Source organism: Mirounga leonina, unplaced genomic scaffold (genome assembly GCF_011800145.1).
Source record: "Mirounga leonina isolate KUSES-001 unplaced genomic scaffold, KU_Mleo_1.0 Mir_168, whole genome shotgun sequence".
NCBI lineage: Eukaryota > Metazoa > Chordata > Mammalia > Carnivora > Phocidae > Mirounga > Mirounga leonina.
In genome coordinates, this window is record NW_023270426.1 from 17,439,753 (window position 1) to 17,466,539 (window position 26,787).

At 54.0% G+C, this 26,787-nt stretch overlaps 1 protein-coding gene across 6 annotated transcripts; it reads right to left on the bottom strand.

Annotated features, from left to right (window-relative positions):
• Nucleotides 1–994: 994 nt before the first annotated feature.
• On the bottom strand, nucleotides 995–26,787 carry SEPTIN8 (septin 8). Of its 6 annotated transcripts, none has more exons than XM_035014109.1 (10): nucleotides 26,556–26,787; nucleotides 15,222–15,342; nucleotides 13,859–14,054; nucleotides 13,331–13,511; nucleotides 12,659–12,820; nucleotides 11,994–12,090; nucleotides 11,603–11,771; nucleotides 11,305–11,437; nucleotides 11,017–11,207; nucleotides 995–2,343 (listed from the first exon to the last, which is right to left on the bottom strand). In XM_035014109.1, exons 1-10 carry the CDS (start codon nucleotides 26,583–26,585, stop codon nucleotides 2,178–2,180), a joined length of 1,446 nt encoding a protein of 481 aa, XP_034870000.1. In that variant the 5' UTR covers nucleotides 26,586–26,787; the 3' UTR covers nucleotides 995–2,177. The 6 variants fall into 6 exon arrangements, with proteins under 6 accessions (XP_034870000.1, XP_034869999.1, XP_034869997.1 ...); XM_035014108.1 differs by having other exon boundaries at nucleotides 995–2,340; nucleotides 13,331–13,517; nucleotides 26,556–26,785; XM_035014106.1 differs by having other exon boundaries at nucleotides 13,331–13,517; nucleotides 26,556–26,784.

Here is a 26,787-nt window from a genome sequence, read left to right on the forward strand (position 1 = left end):
CGCTTGTGTGTCCAGTTCCAAACCTTCCATAAAAATGCTTTTAACCAGGGCGCCTGGGTGGCTCAGTCATTGGGCGTCTGCCTTCGGCTCAGGTCGTGATCCCAGGGTCCTGGGATCGAGCCCCACATTGGGCTCCCTGCTCGGCGGGGAGCCTGTTCCTCCCTCTCCACTCCCCTGCTTGTGTTCCCTCTCTCTGTCAAATAAATAAAATCTTTAAAAAAAAATGCTTTTAATCCCTGTTCTTTAGAATATAATCTGTGCTCCCCCAAAGTTGCTTCTGTCCAACTAAAAATCAAATGACCCTTAAAAGAAGCATTTGCGGAAGCTACGGTAATACTTTGTTTACCTAAAAAAGGAGCTAGTCTTTGAAGCACCTGTACTTGAACGTGTACCCATAGACAAGCCTTACTAGTCCTTCTGGGAAAAAGTCATCATTTTTCCAGAAATGAACTGCCTTAAATCAAGGTTGAAGGAAATGTGGTTGCAGCCATGGTGTTGCCAAAACCATGGGAGGATTTGTGAATGAGCCTGTCTGGTGTAGACCAGGAAGCTCAAAGGCATACTTTTTCTCTCTGGGACAAGTAATCATGGTAGGGATCAGGAACAGGAATGATAGGAACGAAAACCATGGGTGAGTTCATGCAGCTGAATAGGGCAGACGGCACAGCCCCACCCTCAAAATCACCTTTGGTATGAGCTGGCGTGTATTTGGGGATCGAGACCCGTTTGCAGTAGATCACTATATTATACACCTGAAATTAATATAACACTGTATGTTAACTCCACTGGAATGAAAATTAAAACCTGCTTGCAGAGGGTGAGCATGTGACACTCACTACATGTTGTCCTAACTACCTGGGGACTTGACATGCTGCCACGATCTGACTTGGTTTTTCTTTCTGAAGCATTTTCTGTGGCAGGTCACCAGAAGACAACTCTACTAGGGTCATGGATTCCCAGTTCCCATGGATAAGAAAACAAGTTACCATTAACATGATACAGGGCTTTGGCCTCTTTATTTTCTTTTTACAGTTAATTCCACGCGTAAAAGACTTCTTAAAGCACTATGGCTCTGGCTATACCCCAAATGAGCTGCTGAGGATGGAGCTGGCTATTTTGGACAGACTGCACTGGGACCTCTATATTGCGACGCCGCTGGACTTCTTGACCATAGTAAGTACGAGGGGTTGGCAGAGTCTACCCTAGGCTCATTTGTACCTTTGGAACAGCTGTTCACAACGTAGGACGGCCAAGCACAGGCGGGCACACGCCCTTGAGCATGCACCACGGGGAGGTGACCCACAAGGCTCATGACATACGTAAGAGTGAAAATGTATCTTAAACCCAACACAGTTCCACCAGACTCCCACTTCTAAAAGACATTAAATTAACTTTATAAAGATTTTTAAACGGCACTATTGTGGCGAGTTTCTCTTTTAAATACACACTGCAAAAATATTTAGCTTTCCATTCTATGAATACTGTACATAAAAAGCTGTCTGCTTTTGCTACACTTTACACACATTCACTTAGCTGTCTTTATTCACCTACACACAATCCTTATTGAGGCTTTAGACCATATTGATCTGGCACTTAAAAAATGTCGTATTAGTTGGTATTTTTTTAGTTCGGGAATGATGGTCATCCTTAAAGATATGATTCTGTTAGTAAGGCAAAATTATGCAATGTGGAAATGTCATGGGGTTTGGGTCTATTATGAAGCATGAAGATTAAATCACTAAGGGCTGTTTCATTATGGAAACTGGCCACTGTTGCCAAGTTGCAGTTTCTTCTCACGTCAAACAGATACAAGTAACTTTTCTGCTACCTTAATCTTGAATAGTATGCTTCTGTTTTTCAGCATGGAAACATTGTAATCTAGGTACTTTAAGCTCATAATGACCATGTCAGGAAGCAGATTGTCTCTTCTCTCCAAGGTTGAAGCTCAGCTTGGCCACAGAATGAGTATTAAGCCTCAAGTCCCTTGGGGGGCCATGGATGGGAATGAAAAGGGTGGGGCAACTTTTGATGTTCCCTGATGGAAATTGAAGTTGTTTGCACTTTTGGTCATTTATCTATGAAAGGTAGGGGGGTTTGTGTTCTAACATTAAAAACCACGGTCTCTAGTTCCACGCCCTGGTGGTCGTGGGCTGGCCCCACGTGGTAGAGCTGCTGCCTCAGAGGAATCCTTCCCTCCACGTCGCGTCCCTGACCAGGCAGCTGCAGCACTGTATGGCGGGCCACCAGCTGCTGCAGTTCAAGGGCTCCACACTGGCCTTGGTCATCATCACCTTAGAGTTGGAGAGGCTCATGCCCGACTGGTGTACTCCTATATCTGATCTGCTAAAGAAAGCACAGGTAGACATCAACTTGGCCCCAGACCAGGCTCTCCACTTTGCCCCTTTAGCTGATGCACTCTGCCCCCAAAATGGTACACATCACCCTTGTGGGCTCCAGAAGATGCTCTGGCCAGTGACTCTGTGAAGAGTCTCCCCTAAGGGCTAGCCTTTGTACACTTGGCATGCCCTCTGGATGAGTATGGGATACATGTTGCCTTTACTGGACCAATTGGTGGGTTTCTCTGACAGTAAGAAGAGCTTTATCTCAGTGGCTGCCCTTGTAGTCAAGAGGATGGGGTGAGGTCAGTGGGACATGCACAGCTCAGGAGGAGGCAACCCTGAGCTTAATATGGAAGAGGTTAAGTTTCAGACCCCTCACGCTTTATAGGACTCTATGGTACCAGGTACTGGGGTACCATGAGGCAGGTATGGAAGGGTCGGAATCCCTGAGGATGGACAGGGTAAGATGGAATGCATAGTTAGACTAACAACAGCTTCGCTGAGGTTGGAGATGGATGTCCCTGAGATGGTGGGGTTAATGCTCTGAAGTCGAGTGGTTAGACCTTCCTGAAATTGCTCTATGCTAACAATTTAGCACTCAAACTTTGACTTAGGATGTAAAATGGTTCTGCTTCAAGGATGACCACTCTATTTTAATTACAGGTCAGTACTGAGCAGTTGAGCCACTGCAAGGGACTGGTAAAGCAGCATCTGAGAAGTTTGTAGTCCTCCTGCTCAGACAACTTTCTGTCCCACCTCCCGGCCTCTGTGCCCCTATCCCTAGTACCCTTTCGAGCATAATGGCAACCCCTTCTTGCTGGGACTCCTCTGAATTCTAGGCTTTACTGATCCTGTAACAAGGACGTAAAAAGGCACTGGAAAGCAACCGAGAAAAAGTTCCTGGGTCATTAGAAGGCAATAAAGAGGGAAAAAGGCAGGTCAGGGTCACTGGTGGGAAGGACAGTCTGAAAAATCAAGACCCTGCTTTCCTCTCTCCCATGGGTCTGAGACCAGGGTGAAGGAATGAATAGTCATACTGTAGCTTGGTTTTCCTTCTGCAGCAAGGGCTGGTATGGGTCCCTCAGGGAGCTGGAGTCAAGCCAGCGGTGGGTCTTGCTCAGGTCCGAAGGGCCGGGCTGGTTCTGACTGACCAGTTCTCGCTGCTCCACTGGCCAGAGCTGGCCAGGTTCTTCCAACTTCCCAGGCTTATACCAAGCACAAACCTAGCACTTCAAGTCCCAGTGACCCTGCCCATCATTGCAAAAATGGGACCATCTCTCCAGGTGCATTTCCCCTGACTTGGTCCTGACTTAGGTCTTCTCTTACAAAAACTGGATCATAAAGTATGCTTTGTTTAATGTACAGCAAGTTGATCAAGCTTAAAACATGTTTTTTCCTCTGTTACTCTTAATCAAAGTAGTCTCTGAGCTTAGAGGAATTTTGTGCTAAAGAATGATCTTAGCAGCCGACCCCCAGTGGGGGAAACACAGCTCTGAGAGCTTTGGGTTGAAATGAGCAGGTTCTGGGGCTGAGCCTGCTCCAGCCACGGTGCTGCTACAAGGCGCTTACCAGCATGGCTGTGAGGGAGAAGCCCGCTCTCTGACACCGCGGCACGGCAGAGCCATTCCCCAGGCAGCCACGTCCGCCAGTTGTGCGGCGGATAGGAATGACTGCAGCACTGTTTACCAGTGCTTGGTGAAGTCTTGCCACTGTGAGCAGTTTTTGTAAGTGCGCTAAGCCTCGGGGGCGGCTAGTGGGTGCAGAGCAGTCGGAGACCAGATAAACTATACCAGTGTCTGTACAGATCTCTACCTCCTCTCCACACAAATCTGCTCGTTGGAGCTTTTGTAAAAATAAACTTGAATTCCTTTCAACCTTGTCAGAATCTTATTTTCAGTGTATCAGATACCATGGATGTAGACTTGATAGTCCAGTATTCTTGGAATATCCTGTCCTGGGTCCCAGCAACAACTGTCTCCCGTCCAGCACAGAGGGAGAAGCTGAGAGGCAGCACGCTGCTCAGGGCAACTCCCACTGGGGGCCACGACTGCCTTCTGCCTCCTTCCTTGCACTTGGAGTGGGTGCCACAGTGGGCAAAATATGGGCTCACAGTGAGGGCCCACCCAGGGCAGGCTGTCTCTGACTTTGGAGAACTGCAAAGTCTCTTAATCAGGTAGCTCTGGGTGTAAACTGGGTCCTCAGAGCTAATCTCTCAATCAGAGCAAATGAGTAAAAGGAGAAGGCAGACCTGTGAGCCCTGTACTGGGATAAGGTACAGCCCTGTTCCATCTTTCAGTAAACCATATTCCTCTTCTTCGGGAAAGCAAACTTGTGCATTGCCAAAGTACCACTTGTGAGTTTAAGAGAAGTTGTTATGCTGTTCAAGTGTGCCTTGGGATTCCAGGTCCCATCCTACTCTCCTTTTTTTCTTCAGGAACTCCTTTCCCACCTCAGATCAGAGATCGGGGATCACTGTGGTGGGAGAAATATGGACACAATCTGTCTCGCTCTTGTCCCCATCTCCAGAAGGGCAGGGGCTGGTGAAGGACCGTGGCTGCAGAAAATGGAGATGTGTGGAGACTCGGGCAGATGGGCTGAGAGCAGGATAGGTGAGTAGCATGGGCCTTTTTACTTCTTATCCAAATACTACTTCCCCCAAATGGGTGAGCTGAGTTGTACAGTGCTGTTCCCTCCACCAATGAGGCCCTTCTCTCCTCTGGTTTCCTGGAGAGTCTCTGTCCTTCAGAGCTCGAGGAAGACTTTGCTTCCCTGGTACCTGCCTCCCTGCAGGCAGAGCTGAGCGGTACTTTCATGAGAGAAGTCTGCAACACAAGGCTCCCTGCTGGGCTGTCAGCTCCCTGATCTTAGTCTCCCTCTCCTCATTTTGGTCTTCCCAAAGATTAATCTAGTACCCAACAGAGAAAGCGCCTCAACAAGTGGATCCACGAGCTTGTCATCACTTCCCTCAACCGCCCGTCTGCGCTTCTTCCACCAAATATTCACCCAACAGGGCATCCCATCTCTACCAAACCATCTCAGGTCCATCAACCCACAGTGTCAGACTGCACACTTGAATTTGGGCTACATTTTCACTGTTCTTCTGTGATCCCATTGGGTTGCCACGGAGGAGCTATAGCTCAGGAGTTAAGGACACAGACTACCAACATGCAAATCCCAATTCCCCTAGTTACTAGCTGTGTGACCTTGGGTAGTGACTTTACCTCTCTGTGCCTTACCTACAAAATGGGGAAAACAGTACCTAATCATAGGATTATTATGAGGATGAGAGGAATTAATGCACATAATGCAACTTAGAGCAATGGCTGATATACCACAAGAACTCAAGTATCAGATGTCCCATGTCAAGCCTACTCCACAAGGATGTAAACTCTTAAAAGGCAGTGTTTACCCTCTCCTGGTCCCGCACCCAGTCCCCCACTGAAGATGCCTGGACCATAGGCTGTGACTTCTCTTCCCTAACTTTTTCCTCCATCCCACACCCCTTCCAGAGCCTTTCACAGATGCCCAGAGCAGAAGTCGCTGTTAAAACATAACTCCTATAGAAGCTGGTCAACCCCACAAAGTTCACAGAAAAGACAAGCTGTGTTTTACCAGAGTTGTAGCAGATTAATAGGCTAGGAAACGGGTTAAATCAGAAAAGCTACTGCCCAAAAAAGACACCACAAAAACTCAAAATAAATGCAAAATTTAATGGGAAAAAAAAAGAGTACAAAGTGAATGGAAAAGAACAAAAACAGTCAATGTATGAAGGAATAAATGAATTAACAAGTGAAGCAGTTTTAGAAAAGCTTGTTAACATAACGGAGGAGCAAGCCACACTTCCCTCAGGCCTCTTATCCAGTAATACGAGCCCCACTTAACAAGCACCCACACAGAGACACACAGAAACATATATTCAGTCAGTTTGTACAGTTTCAAACCACCTAGACTCAGGTTACCCATCACCAGGGTGACCATACATCCCGGTCTGCCTGAGATCATTCCAGCTTACACCTGTTGATCTGGCATAATTACTAACAGGACCTCCTTTTACTCTGAAAAGTCTCAGTTTGGACAATAAATTACATGATTCTACCCAAAATCAACTTGGCTTATGAAAGACATGCTAGAAATGCCCTGCATAGCCCCACTGACAGCCCTGATAATGCCAAAAGGTGATTCTGCAAAGGAGTGGCACATCAGATACCGCAGGTAGGCCTCCCGTCCCGGGCGGGGGAGCTTGTTCAATAATGGCCCGGGTTAAGCTCACCTCGTGCACCCAGGACTAATTTGGTCTCAGCTAACGATGATAAACTTCCAAACACAAGCAGCACAGACAGAGAAGTGCAGTGAGGCTCACTAAAGCCAACGGGACCTGCAGAAGCAGCTCAGACCTCAGAAAACGTAACAGTGCCAGCTCTCCCCAGAGATGCTGGGAAGCGTTGCACCCACAGGCAGGTAACCAGCCACAAGTCTGGCGTTCCAGTATGCCTGGGGTGCAGCCCACAGGCTGTGGTGGGTGGATGGCAGAATATATCCACTCCAGAGTCCCCAGATTGGCCCATGAACCAGGAGTCTCCATTTCTTAAATAACCAGTGAATCCGCGGGGTTGCTGTGCCTCATCTTCAGAAATATGTTAGCTCACGGAGGCTATCTTAAAGGTCACACTTCAACCCAACTGAAGACACTCTCAGGCATATAATCCCCCTAAAGCCAAGTCACTTGAGGCCCACGTGGGCCTTAGGTATATGCCCATTTGCCTTTTGAATGCCCACACCGAAGCCCCTCACAATCTGGATCCACCCCTGGTCACGGCAGGACACTTGGCAGAGTTTCACTCTGGGCATCCTCCCCACTCTGAATGGAGCCCCATCGCGGAAGCACAGCATGAAGCCAGGACTTGGTCCTGGAAATCAGTAAAGCCAAGGGGCCAAGGCAGAAAGGGAGAAACAGTGATGGGAAGGAGGATGGAGGACAAGGAAAAACAAACGACCAATGCAACAATAAATTAGTGCAGCTTCCCAAGGCTTCTGACGAGGGAGTGCTCTAGACCGTGAGCTCCTTGAGGGTAGGGCTGCGCGTTATTCCGGGGAGTCTGTGCCCAGCACAGTGCCCCATCAACATTAAATGAGCTCCTTCCTTTGAGCTACTCATTTTTCATCTCCTATTGTATCACGCCATATCCTCAGCCCTGACACTCCCACTGGCTCGCAAACCCACAGGAATGGAGAAGAATCAATGCCACTAGTTCTTTCTTAAAATGATCCCCTGAAGAACGCAGTGGAGAGGGGAAGGCTCCCTCGCTGGTAGCGTTTTCTGAAATTGTCCACACGCATCAGACACCTTCATCTCTTTTCCTTGTGACTCAGCCAGGAAAACAGAAAACAGTGACCTTGAGATAAAAAAACCTTTTCCCGGCTGAGTCCTCTGCATTTGGGAATATGCAGGCTTGGTTTGGGGGTCTTAGTTGGAATCAGACACTTAACACACACGTGGAGTTGGTCCCTGTTTATAGGCAGCACCTCTGGAGCCCACAGACAACGGCTTTGGGCTACTTTCCATCTACATTCGCATTAAAAACACTGGACGTGGTCCTTGTTCATGACCCACTTTCATCCGTAAAGAAATTCCGAACACTGTCCTCACAGGATGTTTATTGCCCACCTCTCCCTAAATATTATAGGGATGCTTGATACATAAGAAAAATTTAGAGATATTTTTAGTTCTTAAAAATCAGGGAATCTGGGTTACTTATGAAAATAACGGGAGAGGGTATTATCTGTCTTCACGCTTGTGCCAAAATAAAAATTTAGAAGTCTCCTAAAAGTTATTATTGAAATTAAGCTCTAGGTTAGAAAAATTAAAATGAAAGGGAATCAGGTGACTTTTGCAGCATGTATACCAGACCACGCGGCCGCCCCTAGGGCACCGCGTGAGTTGCCATCTTGACGCTGAACAATTAGGCCAAGCATCGCCGGCTGGGGCCTTCGCGAGAGTGGCACATAACTGCTCCGTCAAGGAATAGTGACACTGTAAATGGAAGACCAGCCACTGGCTCTGAAAAAAATAAACCTTGTCAGTTTTGGATTCCAGCATTCATGGCTTTGACGTGTTTGCATAGAGAAGGGTGGCCCGCCAGGCCCAGGGCAGCCTGGGGGTGGGGGCGGGGGACAAAGCAAGGCTGTAAACACTGGAGTCTGTACCGGCTCCCAGTCCGTCCTCACACCATGTTATGGGAGAAGAAGGGTCACAAGGTGTAACTCAAGCAACTTAACACATGAAAGTCTAAAGTCCGCTCTTGACATGTAAGTCTGTGCGTGCGTTAACTGAAAAATAAAAATAAAACAAACAAAACAAAAACAGACACATTAAAAGATACGCAGACGACCAAATCAAACAGAAACAAAAGACAGCGAGTTGGATGCTGGGAAAGGGCAGTCAGTTTGGCATTTGTGACGAGCAAAGCAGAGAATTCGCTTCAGTTTGTGGCATCCCAGGCTGAGGGTCAAGATCTGATTGGGAAGTAATTTTGCAAAAATGGATTAAAATTTGAAGACCAAGTATAACCCATCAAAGCAATTCAACTAAACGGTCATGAAAAACAACCCCCACCACCACCACCACCTCGAATGCACTCCACACTGACCCCCTTCCCAGGACGGGAGGAAGGAGTGCTCCCAGCCACCTTGCCTAGCCCACTCCTGCCCCCCCCCCCCCCCCCCAAGGCCAGCACGGGAGCATAGGGTCTCTCCTGGTGGCCAAACTGACTGAAGCTTTCTGGCATGTCCAGCAAGCTGAGAACACCTGTCTCCCAGACCCGGGCCACATGGGAAAAGCAGGGAGCCCTGACACCGGGGACGGACTCCCACCCTGAGGGCTGTGCCCGGGCAGCCAGCCAGCCTGCTCTCCACCCCCCGGCCCTGACCTGGCCACCGGTCCTCGTCTTCCGCTTCTGAGGGGTTTTCCATAACTTACTTCCTAACGGACTCTCCTTTTCTGAAACCAGATGGCCTGGGCACCATAGGCAAGGAGCAGGGCAAAGTCTTGTTAGGTGCCAGCACCTGGGACACAGACCCACACATCCCTTTCCAGGAGAAACCAGATTTCTGAGCCACTCGCTTAAAACCCACATGGGTTCCAATTTACAGAGTCCCCAGGCTCACCAAGCCAAGAGCTGGACATGGGGCCGGGGCTGGAAACAAATGCAAAGCAGAGAGCAAATTCACATGGCGGAGGGTGGACTGGGGGCTAGCGTCTTCCCTGGGGACAGGCAGGGAATCATCTCTGCCAGCAGTACCAGCAGATGGGGGTGGGGGTCACCAGTGAGCAGGATGAAGGAGGCTATAGAAAGGAGGAGGGTCTGTCCCAAAGCAGAGGGCAGGCCTTAGGCATAAGAACTAGCATTCAATTCCTAAATGCCTGGTTTTGTCCCCCTGGCCTCCCCCAGGGAGCAGCTCATGAAGTTTCTTTTCCGTACATGTGTCTACGCTGCTGTGCTTATGTGTAGCTTCCTGTGCCCTGGATGGCCTTAACCACAGGGCAAGGAAAGGAGGACCCGGACACACACATTCCCAAACATTCCAGGAAGAAATGGGAGTCCAAGGAGCCCAAGGATGAGGGCAAAAATGGAATCACCCGCCTAGTTCCTCAGCTGACAAGAGAAAGAGGGTACCTGACACAGGCCAGGGGCAGGGGAAGCAGGGATGGACGAGATCCCACAGTGGGATGTGGTACGGGACACTGAATGAAGTGAGCTGGAGGAGGGAGAGCCCCAGGAGCCAGGGCATCTGGACTCCAGCTGAGAGTGTGGAAAGAGCCTCTGAAAAAAGCCAAGGAGAAATGATTCAGAGTTGCCCCCACCTGGCCAAGAAGCTGACTGCAGCCTGGAGGCTGGGAAAAGCCTCCTTGCCCTCCCCAGTCCTCTCTCCTCCAACTCTAACTTGAAGGGCAGCCCGTCTATGGGGCAGAACCCCCAGAGCTGCCTACGGGGAGCTGCTGTCCTTCCTTCCACCAAGCAGTGAGCCTACTGCCCAAGGGGTCAGTGCTGCCTGGGCTCAAGCGTCTGCTCCCTCCATCACCACCTGCCAGCCAATGCGGGTCCCCCATCCGCTGTCTCAGAGACTGAGAGGGATGCACCACAGCTGCCCAAGCAGAAACCACAGGAGCTTTTGGAATCTGGAAGTGCTCACATTCCCAGGCCCTGCCCCTCTCTGGGCCTGAAAGACCTTCGCTGAGACCTCTACACCCTCTCAGGGCCCACACCCTGCCTATATATATGGCCCAGTCTTCACCACCCCAGCTCTGAAGGGGCTGCAGGAGGGGGGAGAGAGGGGGGGGGAGAGAGGAGAGAGAGAGAGAGAAGAGAGAGAGGAGAGAGAGAGAGAAGAGAGAGAGGAGAGAAAGAGAGAAGAGAGAGAGGAGAGAGAGAGAGAAGGGGGAAAGGGGGGGGGGTAGCAAGGGGTCACTTGTGCAAGACAGAGAGTGCACAAATACCTTGTATCCTGAGATATCAAGCTCACCAGTGAGAGGGAAAGAAAGGTGGGCAAGAATGAGGTGGGAACGCAGGTGGGAATGAGAGCAAAACGGTGAACAGGTGCGCATGGGCGAGAACCAAAGTAAACTGAGTGGCGCCCAGAGGGAAAAAGAGCCAGTGTGGACAGGGGGCCCACCACCTACTTCTTCTTGTCCTTGTCCTTCCTCAGAGGCTGCTGCGAGGTGGCATGCAAGGCCTGGGACTGCAGGGCCTCCACCGCGGCCTTCCTGCGGTTGAAGGCATTGGTCTCCTCCTCCAGCTCCCGGCGCTTCTCCTCCACCTTGCGCTTCTCCTCCTGGTGGACCCGCTTGAGGTGCTCAAACTTCTCGTGGAGCTGGGAGCAGAAGTGGGGGAGCTCTGGCTTCGTGGGGACCCCGCCAGGCCCCGGCCTCCCTCGCCTGGCCTCACCACAAACCCGAGCCCGCACACACCTCTCTCTCCTTCTCCTTCAGCTCCAGCTCTGTCTCCTTCACTTTGTTGACAAACATCTGCCTCATCTCTTCCTCCTTCCTCTGCAGCTCACTCAGGAACTCCTTGCGCTTGGCCTCGTAGGTCTCCTGCAAGCTGTGGAGGCCGAGACAGAAGAGGCCAAGGGTAGGACGGCGGCGGGCCGGGGGGGGGCAGAGCCAGAGAAGGGGGATGGCGATGCTGCGGCCCCCACGGCCTCTCTCCCGGGCTCACGAGCCCCCAGGCGCGGACGCCAGTGTGGCTGTGGAGACAGGCGGTCACCTGAAGGGCTGGCTGTCGCCGTCGCTGTCCTGGAAGCCCATCTCCTCCAGCTTGCAGCGGCGGTACAGCTCATAATGCCGGCTGTGGGTCTGCTCCCGGAGGTCCTCCATGTTCACCCGGATCAGCATCTCCCGCAGCTTCACGAAGTCGCAGTGGCTCTCGTTCTCCACTGAAAGCGCAGGGCACGTGGGTCATCAGGCGGGCACGCAGATGGGCACCGGGAGGAGAGGACACAGGACAGCGGTCAAAGTGTTACGGGCAGACTCCAGAGGCGGGACGGGCAAGGGACGGTCCCAGGGAGGACACGGGACGGAGGCTGCGGGCGGCCAGGAAGGACAGGATGCTCCACCTGGGCCCCCGACTGCGGACACGCTCTCCCCACCGCACTTACCCTGCACCACGCCCCAAGGGTACTGCCGTGCCCGGACCAGCTTGTTCCCCACCTTCACCTCCTCAGTGCTGCCCACCACAGCGAAGGGCAAATGTGCCTAGAAAGGAGCCCAAGGATGGCTGAGCACGGGGCTGACAGACCAGTGGACAGACCCTGTCCTGGGCCCCAGGGAGGGGTGGCCAGACCTGAACAAGGCCTGACCAGGGCTCACTTCCTGGCTCTCTTTTGGAGAAGTATCCTAGAGCCTCCAAACAGGGCAGCAGGCTGAACCTGCACCCCGTCTTCCTCATGTTCGAGGGGTCCTTTTAGCCCTTGGGCTCCCCAGGGGCCAGTAGAGGCTCCCTCACAGGACTTGCAAGCCTGGCTTTCTTCCAAGTTCCCAAGCCCTGGCATCTGGCCTGCTTACTCCTCCAGGTTTCAGTTCCTGCCCAGAATCCTTATCTTGTGAAACTTAAACTCAGGGAAGGCCCAGCACCAGCCCAATACCCGATTCCTCCCAGCTCCTGGCCATAGGACATAGGGCCGGCTGGCTCCCAGATGCCCACCCGTCTTTCCTGGAGAAGCTAAGGCTGGGATCCTGGGAAACCAGAGTCTCTGGAGCTATGTGTCACAGATCTGTGCTGGCTCCAAGCCCTCTGGCCCCAAGGCCAGTGCCCCATGCTCACATTCATGACTGCGTTAATCTCGGCAACAGCCTCGTCATCGGTGGGAAACTGGTAGATCTGAACCCCATTGCTGACCAGCTCGCCCATGATCTTGATCTTGAACTTGTGGAGCTCACTCTTGGAGATGGTGTCAGCCTTGGCAATGATGGGAATGATGTTCACCTGCCAAGATCAGGGGAGTGGGCAGCAGGTTAGTTCTCTCTGACTATGGACAGCCCTGCCCAGGCCACATCCCTGGGCAGACGGGCAGGAGGCCAGAGAGATGCAACTGCTTCCATGGGCAGTCCCGGCTTGAACCCAGCCACTGGGGCCTTTCTAACGGGTGGTGCTTCTTATAGCCCTGGTTCCCCCAAACCACATCCAGCCCCAAAGTTAGTCCTCTGGGCAAACCCAGCTTTGACCTGAAAATAAGAATCAATTCAGCTAAAAGGAAGGGGCTCAGGACCCGACCCATGAGACAGAGCTCTAGAGAAAGAGCCCAGAGTGAGGGGAGCCCACTGGAGCAGGAGGGACAAATGCAAGAGAAGACAGAGAGAGGACCAACCCATGGGCCTATCTGCAGGGCCCAAAGCGGCAGAGCCCCTGTCAGGGACCAGAGTGGGCAGTCACACCACAGCCCCCAACTCAGGGGAGGACCATGAAGCCCAGGGAACGAGTCTGGGGGGTGCACACCTTGCTGTCTAGCTTCTTCATGGTCACCAGATCCAGGGACTTGAGGGAGTGCCCCGTGGGCGTGATAAAATACAGGCAGACGTGGATCCTCGTGTCATGGTAGTCAAAGAGGGAACGGCGGATCTTCAGTTCCTCCTGCAGGTAGTTTTCAAACTGCGCGTCGATGTAGTCGACTATGGGCCTGTAACTACAGACAGCTCCATCATCCAGGAGGCGGGCACTGAGCCGCAGGGCGTGGGGCTGCCCACCAGCCTTCCCTCTGTGGGGACAAGCGGCTTCTGCCTGGGGGGGGGGGGGTCCCTGTCTGGGGACAGGTGGCCGACCCTGCCTCCTAACCTCCAAAGAGGTCTTCAGGAGGTATTCCCTGAGAGGCCTTCCTCTGGCCCCTGTGAGGTATGAGGCCGGCTGATGCGTATGGGGGCAGCTTGGAATGAAGAGTGTCAGGGCAGGGTGAACCAAGGCCGCCACGGGGGAAGGGAGGGAGGGAAGTGGGATGAGACTAGGCGGGCCACCCTTCCCGCCTCTTGCCTCTCATCCTTATTGATCTGATCCCCGAAGCCCACAGCATCCACAATGGTCAGCTTGAGGTGCACATTGCTCTCTTGGAGGTTATAGGTCTGCGGCCGCAGGCACACACACTCCTCATGGTGACTGGCTTCCTCGGTCTCAAAGGTCGTGTTGAAGAGCGTGTTCATCAGCGTGGACTTGCCAATGCCAGTCTCCCCTGGGAGCAAGGAGTGGAGGAGAGAGGATGTCAAAGGCTGGAGCCGGGGCTGTCCCTGGCTGCCGGCTAGGATGGGTGGGGCTCAGGCACCCTCAGCGTCCACACAAGAGAGACGGGCAGGCCTCTCACTCCATCCCTCGCTGTTCCCCTCCCCAGAAACCATCCTTCTCGGTGGCCTCAAAAATAATGTGTGGGGGGCGCCTGGGTGGCTCAGTCGGTTGAGCGACTGCCTTCGGCTCAGGTCATGATCCTGGAGTCCCGGGATCGAGTCCCGCATCGGGCTCCCTGCCGAGCAGGGAGCCTGCTTCTCCCTCTGACCCTCCCCCCTCTCATGTGCTCTCTCTCTCTCATTCTCTCTCTCAAATAAATAAATAAATCTTAAAAAAAATAAAATAAAATAATGTGTGGAAGCAAGGGCCAGAAGGCTGACTTGGACATAAGCCATGGCTATGTGGGCAGTTATGAGATCCACTGGACAGTAGCCTCTGCTGGCCTCAGTGGGACCCAGTCACCTGCTCTGCACACCATCCTTCCTGGGCCCAGGCTGGTCATGGGCCCAGCAGGGCCAGGGTGTGAAGCCACCAGTGGCCTCTTGATCCATCTAGCTTTATCTGGCTCAGGATAGGCTGCTCCCTGAGGCGCACCCACAGCCCAGCAGATGCCAGGGCGTAGACACCTGGAGGGGGTGGTCTGACAGAGCTCTTTGTGCCCTCTGGGAGCATTGAGGCACATAGAACCTCCCAGAGTCTCCCTGTTTGGGGCTCTGTTTGTTCAGATGTGTGCTGGAACTCACATGATACTATAATAGAAGGGGAGTCTTGTTTACCATAGTGTCCTTGACACACAGTAGGAACAACAGTGAATGTTTTTAACACAAACACACAAATCTAAAAACCTCTGTGATAAACACTCTCAGTTTACAAAGCACGTTCACAGGTCTAATTTTGTTCACTCTTCAAGGCCCCTGGAGTCAGGCCCCCCAGCTCCGTCCTTAACCCTGGCAAAGACACCAGTCAAAGCGTCGCCCTGACCCCCCCAAAGAGTCTGCCTGGGAGGTCCCTGGTAGCTCAACAGGTGGACGGGGCAGCAGCACCCCATCTCCTGGATGGCTCCTGTCCCCCACCCCACCCCGTCTGAGACCACCCCCAGCCAGACCATGACACATACCCACACAGAGGATGTTAAAGCTGAAGCCCTGTGTGACCGACTTGCTGACCAGCTGGTCCGGGAGGCTGTCGAAGCCCACGTGGCCCCCAAGGGAGAGGCTCCGAGGCTCTGGCTCTGCATTCTGCCAAGAGAGAAACGGAGGAAGCAGTGAGCCCACTGGGGAAGGGGGGCCACGTGGGGAGAGGCCAAACCCCAATGTCCCGCCCCCCTTCCCTTGTCTGAATTCTCAGCAAATCTCAGGACACAGTGTGAGCGCACCAGAGCTCCAACTCCCGGAGGAGCTTCTAGAGAGGAAGCCCGGGGCATGTCAGGGCGCCTGATTCCATCCCAGAAAAGGGCTATCACCCATGCCTCTTCTCTACTGGGGCGTCTCCTGGCACAGATGGCCCAGGAAACCATCTATCCTAGTTGCTACCCCTGAGGGCTCACCTGTCCTCCTGCCGAAGAGGGGGCCCCAGATGGTCCCCAGATCTTAAAGATTTCAAGAGGCCAAGAGTGGATAGCGTGTATGTTCCGGCAGCTCCCTCCCAGACCTCACAGACACTCCTACTGAAGCAGGGCTCAAGCAGAGACAGGTCTGGCCTGACCCCTTCACACTAGTTCTCCATCAGAGGGCCTCCCCGCCACCAATGGGCCGGGCTCACAGTTCTCCACATGCACCCCTTGCTCCCCATGCACCCAAGCATAGAGAGCACAAATGGGCCCTGCTCACGGGGCCGGTGCTCCCTCGCACCCGCCACTGGGTCTCAGGGCTAGTCTCTGAGGCACTGTGACTGAGGCCTCATCCCTCCTGCCTCCGTTGTGCTGTCTAGGGACTCCCAGGCTCTGGCTCATGCCACCTTCCCACACCCACTCCAGCCTGGTCATTTAGGCAGAGGATTCTGGATGAGAACGTGGAGGCCTGGCCTCAGGAGAGAGGCAGGCAGCAGGTCCCGAGTGAGCTGGGGCCACTGGAGCTGATCCACAGCACTATAAAAAGAAACCACCAGGACCCGAAGCAGAGGGTCAAAGTCAGACTCCAATCTGTGCGGATGATTTCTCCGCTTCCCTGGGAATGGGGATAAAATGCTGTCCTCCCAAGGGAAGGTTCCCAGGCTCAGACTTTCCAGCTTCGGCCCTCGTGAGGGCAGGCCTCTGACAGCTTCATGTTGGGCAGAAACACATCTGCTCTATTCTTGAGCCCCTCGGCCCTGGCTGCCCACTAGAAAGAGCAAGGCCAGGGAAGGGCAAAGGTGTAAGCCCCATCCTGCCGTCCTGTCCACAGCTCCAGAGGGGGAGGAAACAGGCCTAAATGAAGGCAGCCCTGGGAGCTACTGATCAGTAGGACGGTGGCAGTTCTCACACCAGTGTGGATCCCAGTGGGCCGGGCCCTGGCTGCCTGCCCTCCTGCAGAGGGATCTGCTCAGCACCTCAGCCTTCCCTAACTCCTTAGTAGCCACAGCCTGTTGGCTCAGCCTGAACCCCTCTAACCATTCTCTCCTCCCAACCACAGCCCCCTGGCACATACACTCAACCTTCCCTTCTTGACCAATGATGCCCATCCCTCTCCCCGCACCCCCCACCCTGGCTCAGTCACTGCAGACTTCAACTGATGATAGCCAGGTGTGTGTTGGTAGCCTAGACTCCACGTGGACCCTCTGGGCACTGGTACCATCTCCTCAAACAAGTCAGGGTTACCCCTACACCTGCTCTCTGATGACCCTCTCACCACAGAGCCTCTGTTCTTACAGCTGACCCTTTCTCCATCTCCTATATCCCCAGGGGATCATGTTACAACCTCCCCACTCAAGCCCAGGCTCCCCCCAGGACTGCAAACATGACCCAACAGAGAGGCCCTAAAGGCAGCTTCCTCTCACTGGTGCCCACATTAGAAACAGTAAAGACAGCATAGGATGTCCTGGGTCAGGTCCAAACCCCCAGCATGGCATTCTGGGCCCTTGATGGTCTGAGGCCTTCCTCAGAGACCCAGCCAGTTTAACTCTGAATTCATTCTTCCAACCGGTCCCTTTTTCCAGACTCCACAGCTCACTCTCCCTTTTCCCTGGCACCTGCTTCGACCTGGCCCTACATACTTACATTCCACACCCCTCCCTTGGCTATGACCCCATTTCTTTGCACTATGCGTTGTCCTTTTTTTATGCATCCTGGTTTTCCAACTCTTCGTAAGTTCCTCGAGGCTGCTGCAGGCTGGGGGAGGTCGGGCTTTCTGCTCTTCCCACCCTCCCACCAGTATGCCCAACAAGCCACACAACGCCGCCATTTATAAGCCACTGAACACTGCCTTCAATCGCTACGGCACCGGGGCATCTGCCCACCTCACACAGAGCTGCATTATGTAGTCTCGGTTCCACCTGCTCATCGAAGCCTAAGGATCAAATGGAGGACAGAACGGTTAGTCTAGAGCATTTTTTTTTTTCAGGCGAGACTGAAAATCTCCAAAATTTAAGGCGTGCTGTGCTTGCAGAGCAGGCTCTGTGTTTATTCATCATCTTCTTCCAAGGGTGACACAATCAGGATGCAATCCAACATCCTGTAGCCTGCCGCCAAAACCCACCCAGTCAGCTGCGTCTGGAAACCACGCGCGCGCACTCAGCTGCAGAGTGCTTGCCCAGGAACAGAGACCATCCCATTTCTGAGTTTCCCACTCTGTCACAGTTCCAGGCTCCTAAGGCTAAGAGCAGCACTAGGGCGGGGGGTCCTCACGTAAGTCCACCTATCCTCCCTCGCTCAGCTAGCCCTGGCTGCCTTCATGCACACAACTCCCAGGCTCTCTCTAGAGAAGTGTGTGGAGTCCAGGGAGGTGTTTATCTCCAGACTGTTGCCCAGGCTGCACTCTGTCACTCCAGGGACCACAAACCTGGGGCAGTCGACGCCTGCTCAGGAGCTTCAGGGCCCATGGGAATGTCAATCTCCAGGGCATGCGTGCACACACACACACACACAGAAGAACGGCCACTGGTCCTGAGGAGGACAGACTGGTCCTCCTTCCCTGGTCTGGGGAGACTGATCTGACTTCCTGGCTCTACTGCGGTGTGACTCTCACTAACGCCAACCTCTCTGATCCTATATTTGGCATCAACAACATATGATCCAAGGTGCACTGCTCACTCCAAGGTGCCTGACCCAGGTGTCTCAGCTGACCCAGGCTTGGAGGAGCTAGCAGTCCCCGAAGCATCACCGGCACGTCTCAGCTAACGCAACTCAGAAAGAAATTTCAGATCTCCCAATGGCTACCTGGTGACGCTGCAAAATGCCCTGCAATTTGCAGGTAAGACTTCAGCTCCCACTCTAAGGGTAAGTCCTAATAGCCCTGACCCCATCAGCATGATCCCATGGCTGGCTCGGGGACAGGCAGGTGACCCAGGCTAAACCTGGATGACCATCTCGTAACCATGAGGGGAGCTAGCATCAGGCTGCAGGCCACTCAGAGGACGGCAGTGCCGAGAAAACCATGGAAGAGAGAAAGCCAGTTTCTACTCTACCTCCGGGCTTTTCCCTTTACCCCTGGCCACACCTCCCCTTGACTACCTCCACTAGTTGAGTGGGCCTATCCAGCACTCACAACTGAGAACATCCTGACTGCTAGGGTTTCCAAAGTGACACTCTGAATGCAGAGGAACAGAGAGAAAGCGAGGAAAGTAAGGACAGGGAAGGAAAGAGTGCACAAAGTAAAACATCTCAGTGTTTGCAACCAAAGAAAGGAACAGATGTCAAATGAATGACCCAACAACTCACTGAGGACCGCTCTGTGTAAACCAAGCTAAGTGGCTTACAGGCTCCTACGCAGTCCCTCCCCACCCTGTGTGGCAGACACCATTATTATCCCCATTTTATAGGTAAGGAAACTGAGGAGTACGGACACTTAGAGAACAAATCGGGGCAGAGCCAGGATTTGAGAGTAGCCAAGCCCTGGCCCCAAACCACCAGGCCATACTGCCTTCCCTGTTCTCACAAGGCTCCTGACCCCTTCATTCAGTCACTTGGCACACACGCGCAGGACCCATCCGCTGCATGTGCCAGGCACTGGGATGGCTGCCAAGGAAAAAATGAGGACACCGGATCCTAGACCTCAGGGGCTCAGTCGAACGCAGTTTAAATTCAAAGGCCTAGAGAGGCCAGACAGGTAATGTCAATGGGTGAAGAGGAAAAAGTAGAGTCACAACAAGGACAACAAAACCTAACAGCTATGGAGTGCTTACCACGTACGGCTCTGAGTGTCATTTTGTCCACGCATCAGTCCTGTGAGCTAGGTGGTCATATCCCCTCCATCAAACAGATGAGATAATCGAGGCTCCAGATTAAGTAATTTGAGAGTAAGTAATTTGCACTGCTCAGGCGGGTGAAGCCAGGATCTGAATGGAGACAGGATGACTGCAAAGCCCAAGCTTCCAGCTACATCACTGCACGGCTTGCTGGCTGTGAGACCTGCTGACTTGGCTGAGTGTGGAGTCCCCCAGGGAGAGGTGGGAACGCCAGGGAATTGCAGAGCCTGTGCTCGGTCCACAACCACCACGGTGCGGCAACTCCAGCCAACTGTGGGAACGTAGGCGCGGTGCTGACCGATCCAGCAATGTTTGAAGAGGATCCACAAATCCAGATCATCATATGCAATCCCCTAATTGTTAAAGGTTGGCACCCAACACAAATTGGGAATGCCATGGGGCCCAACATAACCTGTCTGGGCGTTGTACCCGGTCTGCGGCCTGACAATCCGCAACACGGCGTCTGGTAGGAGAGTGAGCTGGAAGGACAACCCACCCGTGTCTCCACTCTTGGGGCACGGCGGCCAGTGGGAGAGCGCTCCACAGGAGGAGTCTTCAGCAAGACAACTCAGCTCAGCCCCGGGTGAGGAGCGGGCCCAGCTTCTGGCCCTGTGCACACCCCCAGGTCCCTGAGGTGCTGGCTCAGGGGTTCCAACTGTCCTCAGAGCTCCAGACCAGAGAGTCAGCAGCTCTGAGCTCTACACACACAGGGCCATCATCCCCTCTCTAATCCCTAACAAGCTTTTCGCTCCTGAGCCAGGCCCCGGGCTTCTGTGACATCATTTCTTGGGCACATCAAAGTCAACGACCAAAATAACCACTCAGGCCAGCCATGTTCCTCCGTGTTCCTCCGTGCCCGGCCATGCAGAACAAAGTAGAGAATGGCATTCTCTTATGCAGCCCGGTGGAGAACGAGGATGTGGATAACAAGGACGTCGTTTTCCTGACCAGGAAATGCTCTGTCTCAGCTTTCAGGAGCATCCCTAATTGCCAGCCCAGAGGAGCTACTCCTCTCACCAAGAAGAGAGGTGGGCTTTGGAGAGAAACCATGTCTGAGAGCTCGCCCACACAAAAACATGATTTTATCCTGAAGAAATTAGAAATCTGCTGAATGCCTGAACCAACAGAGCCAAAGAAGGTGTGGATGAATAGAGAACTCTGAGGTCAAGCCTCCCAAACTCGGTTGGTCATTGGGATGGAAGCAGAAATGGTACCCCACTGTACGGGTATTTGGCACCTGAATCCTGGACAAAGAGCAACTCCCCACCCGAGGCCTTCCAAAGAGTTCTCCGGGGCCTTGGTCTTCAGACAACTCTTTTTCCCCCGGCTCCCAGGCCTAGAACCCATTGGCCTGAGCACCTGCCAGGCAAACAGAAAGCCCACTCCCCAGGAAAGCCCCAGCCCTAGGGAAGCCCTATTAATCTTGAGCAAGGGACCAAGGAGTCATTGCCCCACTGGGAGCCTTCCCCACCCATGTTCTGGCATAAACCACACCACCCCCAGCTCTAGCTACTCTAAGCAGCCTGGGCCTTAAATAGCCAGAGCAGAGGCCACTGGCCAGAACCCGTGGTCATAGCGCAACTGTCCTTGAGTCTGAGAGGAATCCTAGGAATTTTCCCAGGAAAGGCTTAGGCTCATATCCCAGGATTCCACAGCAAGCCTCTAAGCCCAGGTCAAAGGTTACGGGAAATAACCGAAGGGATGTATGCGGGAGGGAGCAGGGGAGAATGCTGCTCTCCTGGGCCAGAAGGGGAGGACAGAGGCAGGATTCACCTATCTGTAATCAAGGAGACTCCTGTGAACGAAAGTGTCTCTCTCCTAATGCAGCACCAAAAAACCCAAAAACCTGGGGGGAAGACACGAGCAGGGATCAACCTGCACGGTGCCACCATGGTGGACATAATGACAGACACCAGCTAGGCCCCAGGAGGAGGCCACCATCACTCTCGAAAGGCCAGTCATCTCTTCCTCCCTCCTGGGAAGTGAAGGAGCTTTAGGAGCAAAACCACCCCCCAGGAGCCTAAGGCCACCCCACGCCCTGACCCCTATACTCCATTCTCTCGGCTTCCCTGTCTCACTAGCAGGTGCTTTCCTCCCTTTTCGTGCACACAGAAAACCAGGGCTGCCGTTTAGCAACATAGGATAGTTTGTTTCACACTTCTCAAGTCAAAATAAGGTTTCTAAGAAGCCAAGCACAGTTACTGGTCTCTAGGTCCAACCAGCTTGCCCCAAGCCTAGGACACAACAACTTCTTGGGCTTTATGGTGCTGTCCGAGAAGGAGTGGTCCTTTCCACCATGGAGGAGAAGAGAAAGACGCTCTGGGCCTCAGAAGGTACTGGAAACCCATGTGTTCATACTTTCCCACTTGGCTCGGGGACTCCGGCGACAGCCCCCACTGCTTTGCAGCAGGGAAAGCCGTAAGTAGTCTGGACATCACTGGAAGGAAACAGACTATGTTCCACAGTGAATGAGACCCTACCCTTGGAAGGGGGGATGTGGACATTGAAGGTGACCCTCCCCCTCTCCAATCCCAGGATGGATGCCAGCACTGGGAAGGGGTGAAGAAATGCAAGGGCACCAACATGGGCCGGTGCAGGCTCAGGGCTACAGTACTATAGTTTTGCTGCTTGCCCCATTCACCCCAGCCCCAGGCAAAGTATCAGATTTGCACCCTGGCCCCACAACCAGGTCCGGAAAGTGGACTTGGGTTCATGTCCAAAGGCTCTCCAGAACCCTGGGCCCCAGGTGGCCCAAGCCCCAGAGGCCTCCCACAGAGTAGCTGGCACCTGACATCTGAAATAGGTCCTTATTCCCTCCTCCCCTGACTCTATCCCTCCAACATGGCTTCCAGGATAGGGACCAAGAACTGCGTAGAAGCCAGGTGTTCTGAGGAGGAGAATATCTAATTTGCACCAAGACCACTCAAGGCAATTGAAGTATAGATACAACTGAGATGCCCCTTGCCCTGTCTTCCACCACCTCTTCCCAGCCACAGTTCCTCATATAAGTCCTGAGGATACAGAAGTCTCCAGCAAAGAACACTCCGACTCTAGTATGATGGCACGCTGCCCTTGGAAAATATCCCTTCCCCGGTCAGATGGGTCTCCCTCCTGCCTGCACAGCTCCAGGTCTGGCTGCCTGGGAAAGCCTGTGCCTTGGGGGCCATGCCTGGGGATCCCGAGACCCATGCAGGCAGCACAGGGGGCAGAACGGTTGGAGAGGCTGCAGGGGACACCCAGAGGCCGGCCAGCCCTCAGGCCCTTTGCTCTGTCATCCTCAGCTTCTCTCTTCTGGTAGCTGGACCCAAGCCACAGGGATGTTCATGGTAGTTAATGCCCCCAATACATACCTCCACCTCGCCCATCTTAGAGCCCAAAACTCAGAGGGCTTCACCCTCTTTGTCATCGCAAGGGTTACTTGGGCACTGGGGTTGGGTCTCAGGCCTAAACTGACCAATGACCAGCGTCTGCAGCCTCACCCAACTGCGGGCTGCCGGCATCGACAACCTGATGGGCACAAAACATCCAGAGCCCTCCCTGACATCCAAAGCTTTCGACAAAAGTCAGGCCTGGCGTCCCAGCCTCCATCCATTCTCCCATCTTGCTGGCACTGTAATTAGGCTCCTTCTTGCGACCTTCTCTCTTTCTACCCTGGTAAGTCCCTTATCATGTGTTCCCTTGGATCGCCAGTGGCTTCCCAGCAGCCTCCCTGCTCTGACCCGTTCCAAGCAAGGTCCCAGGCAGACCTTCCTAAAGTTGGCACCCATAGCAAGGCGCGATGTCCGTGAGGGAGGTGGGCAGAGCTGCAGCCTTGCAGGTGGTGCTCACTTATGACCTCTCAACACCACCAGGCACCGAGAACTTCACAGATGTCCCTTGCTGAGCTCTCTTCTCTCTCTCAGAATGGCTCAGCAGGAAGTGCCTGGCCATTTTTACAAGACAGGGAGGTACCACTCCATGACAGAGCCCTGTTGCACGAGAGAGTTGCCTCCCACACACCCCTTCCCACCAGTTTTTGCTTTAGGGAGGGAATAGGCACTCCCTGGATAGCTTGCTTCTTGGGGAAGTGTCAAGATTACAGGGTGACAACGGAAGTGACAGATGGTGCCGGGGATAAAGCAGAGATGGCGGGGGGGGGTGGGTGCGGGGAGGAGGTGACTGGCTGGGAGGAATGCCAGGCGTGAGGCTGCCATGCTGCACGCTTCTTCCCTCTCCCCCTCATAGCCGCACTTTCTCCTGGCTCTAAAGCCTCCCTCACCTTGGAGGGAGATTCTGACAGAAGAAACACAGGAGATGGCCCTGGAGGCAGGAAACTCCGGGACCCAGTAAGTGGGGGGGGGGGGGGGGGGAGCGTCCTAGTAAGGAGGAGGAGCACAGCAAGAGTGCACAGGAGTCTGGCTGCTCAAGGAAGACAAGAGGCACCAGAAACTCCCCAGAAGGCTGTCCCAGACACACACATCCAGGAGATGTCAACCCTAACCCCACGGCTGACCTAGGGTTGAGCAGAGGCTAGCCCGGATGTTAAAGGCTACTAAGACTACTTATATCATGCTATGTGGGGACTAGGAACCCAGCACTGACCTCGAGGTACAACTCTGTATGCTCATCTAAGCTCCAGGATGGGACAGTTTCCAGGCCAGCCAGGGCTGAGCTGACCACCAAGCCAGCCTGGGGGGGTGGAGAGGGGTGCAGGGAGTGTAGACCTACAAAAGCTCCATCAAATCATACCCTCATGGCCAATGCTTAACACCAAAGTCAACCCTGAGGCTGGAGAGACACCTAACCATATCTCTAAACATGCCATAGACTGCAATTAACCTTCCACAAACTCTCTGAAGAATATTAGTATGGTTGGGCCCATTTTATAGCAAGATAGAAAAAGAAATGATTTTCCCAGGATGACAAGCCAGAAGAGAACAGAGTCCAGACTCCTAAATTCAGGCCAAACCCCACCCAAGGTCTCCACCCAAATTCAACCCTATGCAAGTCCTCCCAGGAGGCTGACAGCTCAGAGCGTGGAGGGTGTGGAAGGCGTCCATCCAGCCAGCTTAACCTGGCACAGTAACCAAGACCCCTGAGTTCGGGCCGTACAACCATACCTGAGTCAGTCCCCTGTCTGTGCCTTGACCCAGCAAGGAGATGATACCCAAACTCCTCACAGAAATGCCGACACGGGAATCTGAGGGGAAGGGCCTTGCCAGCCCACCTCCCAGCAGTGCTTTCAGGACTCTCAGCTCAGGGTCTGAGGACCATCTCTGGGCGTGCGGTGACAGGAGCCCCAGGGAGGGCACCGAATAACGGAGCAAACTCCTTTTCCGCTGCCTTCTTACACAAAGGGCCAGTGTCCACATCCACCCGGACACCAGGTATCACACGTCATTTGCTGAATCCTTACTACGTGCCAGACACTGTTCTAAGTACCTCACCTGGATTTTCCTACTGAATCCACCCAATAACCCTAGGAGTAAGGTAATATTTTTATCCCAATACACAGAGAAGAACACTGAGGGGTTAACTAACGTGCTCAAGGTCACATGGCCAATAAGTAGGAGTCCAGGATTCCTATCGGGCAGTCTGATTCTGGTTACTCTACATACCGTTCCCACCAGCAAGACCAGCTGTTAGAGCAACCTCTGGCCACAGACAAGACTCAGACATAACTTTCTGGTCAGCTGGGCACAGAAAATGTACACAGACACGCACGCACAGATGCGCAAACACTCCCAGATCTCTTGGCCTCCAGCTAATCAGCAGGTCTCTTAGGATTCAGGGACTGCCCTCCTTGGGTACATAAATTCCAATTTACAGTGCAGGGGTGAGGTAAATCTCTGATTCACCCAACCTCTGAGTCGGCTCCTCCTGTTATTTAAACTTACTTGACTGACACAGAGCCCCCTCCTCAGTGGGAATAAAACACCTCAGAAATTACGAAACCAAAAGCTCCTGCTTCAGTTATGCATATTTCCAAAGTAGACCAACAAATGTATTTTCAGATTAAAGGGTAAATTTACATACATAAATTCAGATGATAGTATTTATAGCATTAATTACATAAGTCCTAGCTCCTTAATTTAGCCCCAGAACCAATTCCTTATCAGTCACATATTCAACATTTTCCCCCCCCCCCCCCCTACAGCCCCGGGCCCTCCCTCCCCCTTCCCGCCCGACCAGGGCCTCACATGCTGGCAAGAGGACACAGCTCCCTTTACTGTCACAGCCCAGCCTCCCAGACACACCCAGATCCAGCCTTAGACACCGGGGGACAGGCAGACACAATCCCCAAAAGGCCCCCCTCCCCCAGGTGAATTATAAACATCTTCAGGAAGTTGGCTATTGCCGGGCTCAGCCCCACAGACACCCCCGCAGGGACCACCGGAGCCGGTAGCCCTGCAGAAGGCAAACTCAGACTGGGGCCCAAACAAACATCCACTTGGCTGAATCTGGAATCGCTCGTTCCCGGGGGGAATGGCTGCCTCAGACCGGACCACTGAGGCGGGACCCGCCTGGAATCGCCCCCAGGATCTGGGCGCTTAGGTAGGGAGTGAGGCTGGGAGACGAGTGGAGGGGGTGGGGGGAAGGCAAAGCAGGCCCAAGGTCTTCAGGATCCAAGTCTGCAACTACCCTGAGCTCATGTGAAGAACTCCCTCGGATCCTTCTGGGCTTCATTCTCACAGGCTGTGCCCATCCAACAGCACCTGCGCGGCTAGGAATCTCCCCAGGGAGGTGTGGGGGTCGGGAGGATCCTGGATTCCCCCCGACCCCCACCCCGCGCCTTCCTCCGGCTCCTGGCGCCCCGGTCTGTCCTCGCACCTGGCCCGAACCAGGCAGGGCATTTATTTGCTCCTTCCCGCGAAAGGGGTCTGCCTCTCGTGTGCCCAAGGGGGGCGCCCCCGCCCGACGCCCCGGGGCCCCAAGCGAGCGCTGCCAGGAGCCCGCTCGGGGGTCCCCGCGCCGGCCCCGCGTCGAGGCCCGGCCGCGCGGAGCTGACAGCCCGCCCGGCGCCCCCGGCCGGCTGCAGGGCGGCCCCCTCCCCGCGCCTCCCGCGCGCGCCGCGGCCCGGCAGGGCCCTCACCGAGAAGCGTTCCAGGTCAGCGGCCGCCATGGCGAGCTCGCACCGCGCGGGCGGACCGGGGCGAGCACCCGGGCCGCGACGGGGACCAGCCGGCTGCGGGACGCGCTCCGCCCGGGCGGCTGCGGCTGAATGGATCCAATATGGCCACTTCCTGGAAACTCCCCTTGGCTGCGGCGGCGGGAGAAGTCGCGGAGCCGCCCCCGCCCCCGCCCGCGGGACCGGCCTCCCCGCC

What these genes read in the sequence shown, in the direction of transcription:
- SEPTIN8 (XM_035014106.1), bottom strand. Translation starts at nt 26,585, where the DNA reads ATGGCGGCCGCTGACCTGGAACGCTTCTCG. An exon ending in GGCGACAGCCAGCCCTTCAG is followed by an intron (nt 11,438 to 11,602) that starts GTGACCGCCTGT and finishes CGGCCTCCACAG; the next exon opens with CTTGCAGGAGACCTACGAGG. An exon ending in AAGGACAAGGACAAGAAGAA is followed by an intron (nt 2,344 to 11,016) that starts GTAGGTGGTGGG and finishes TGCTTTCTTTAG; the next exon opens with CAGATCAGATATAGGAGTAC.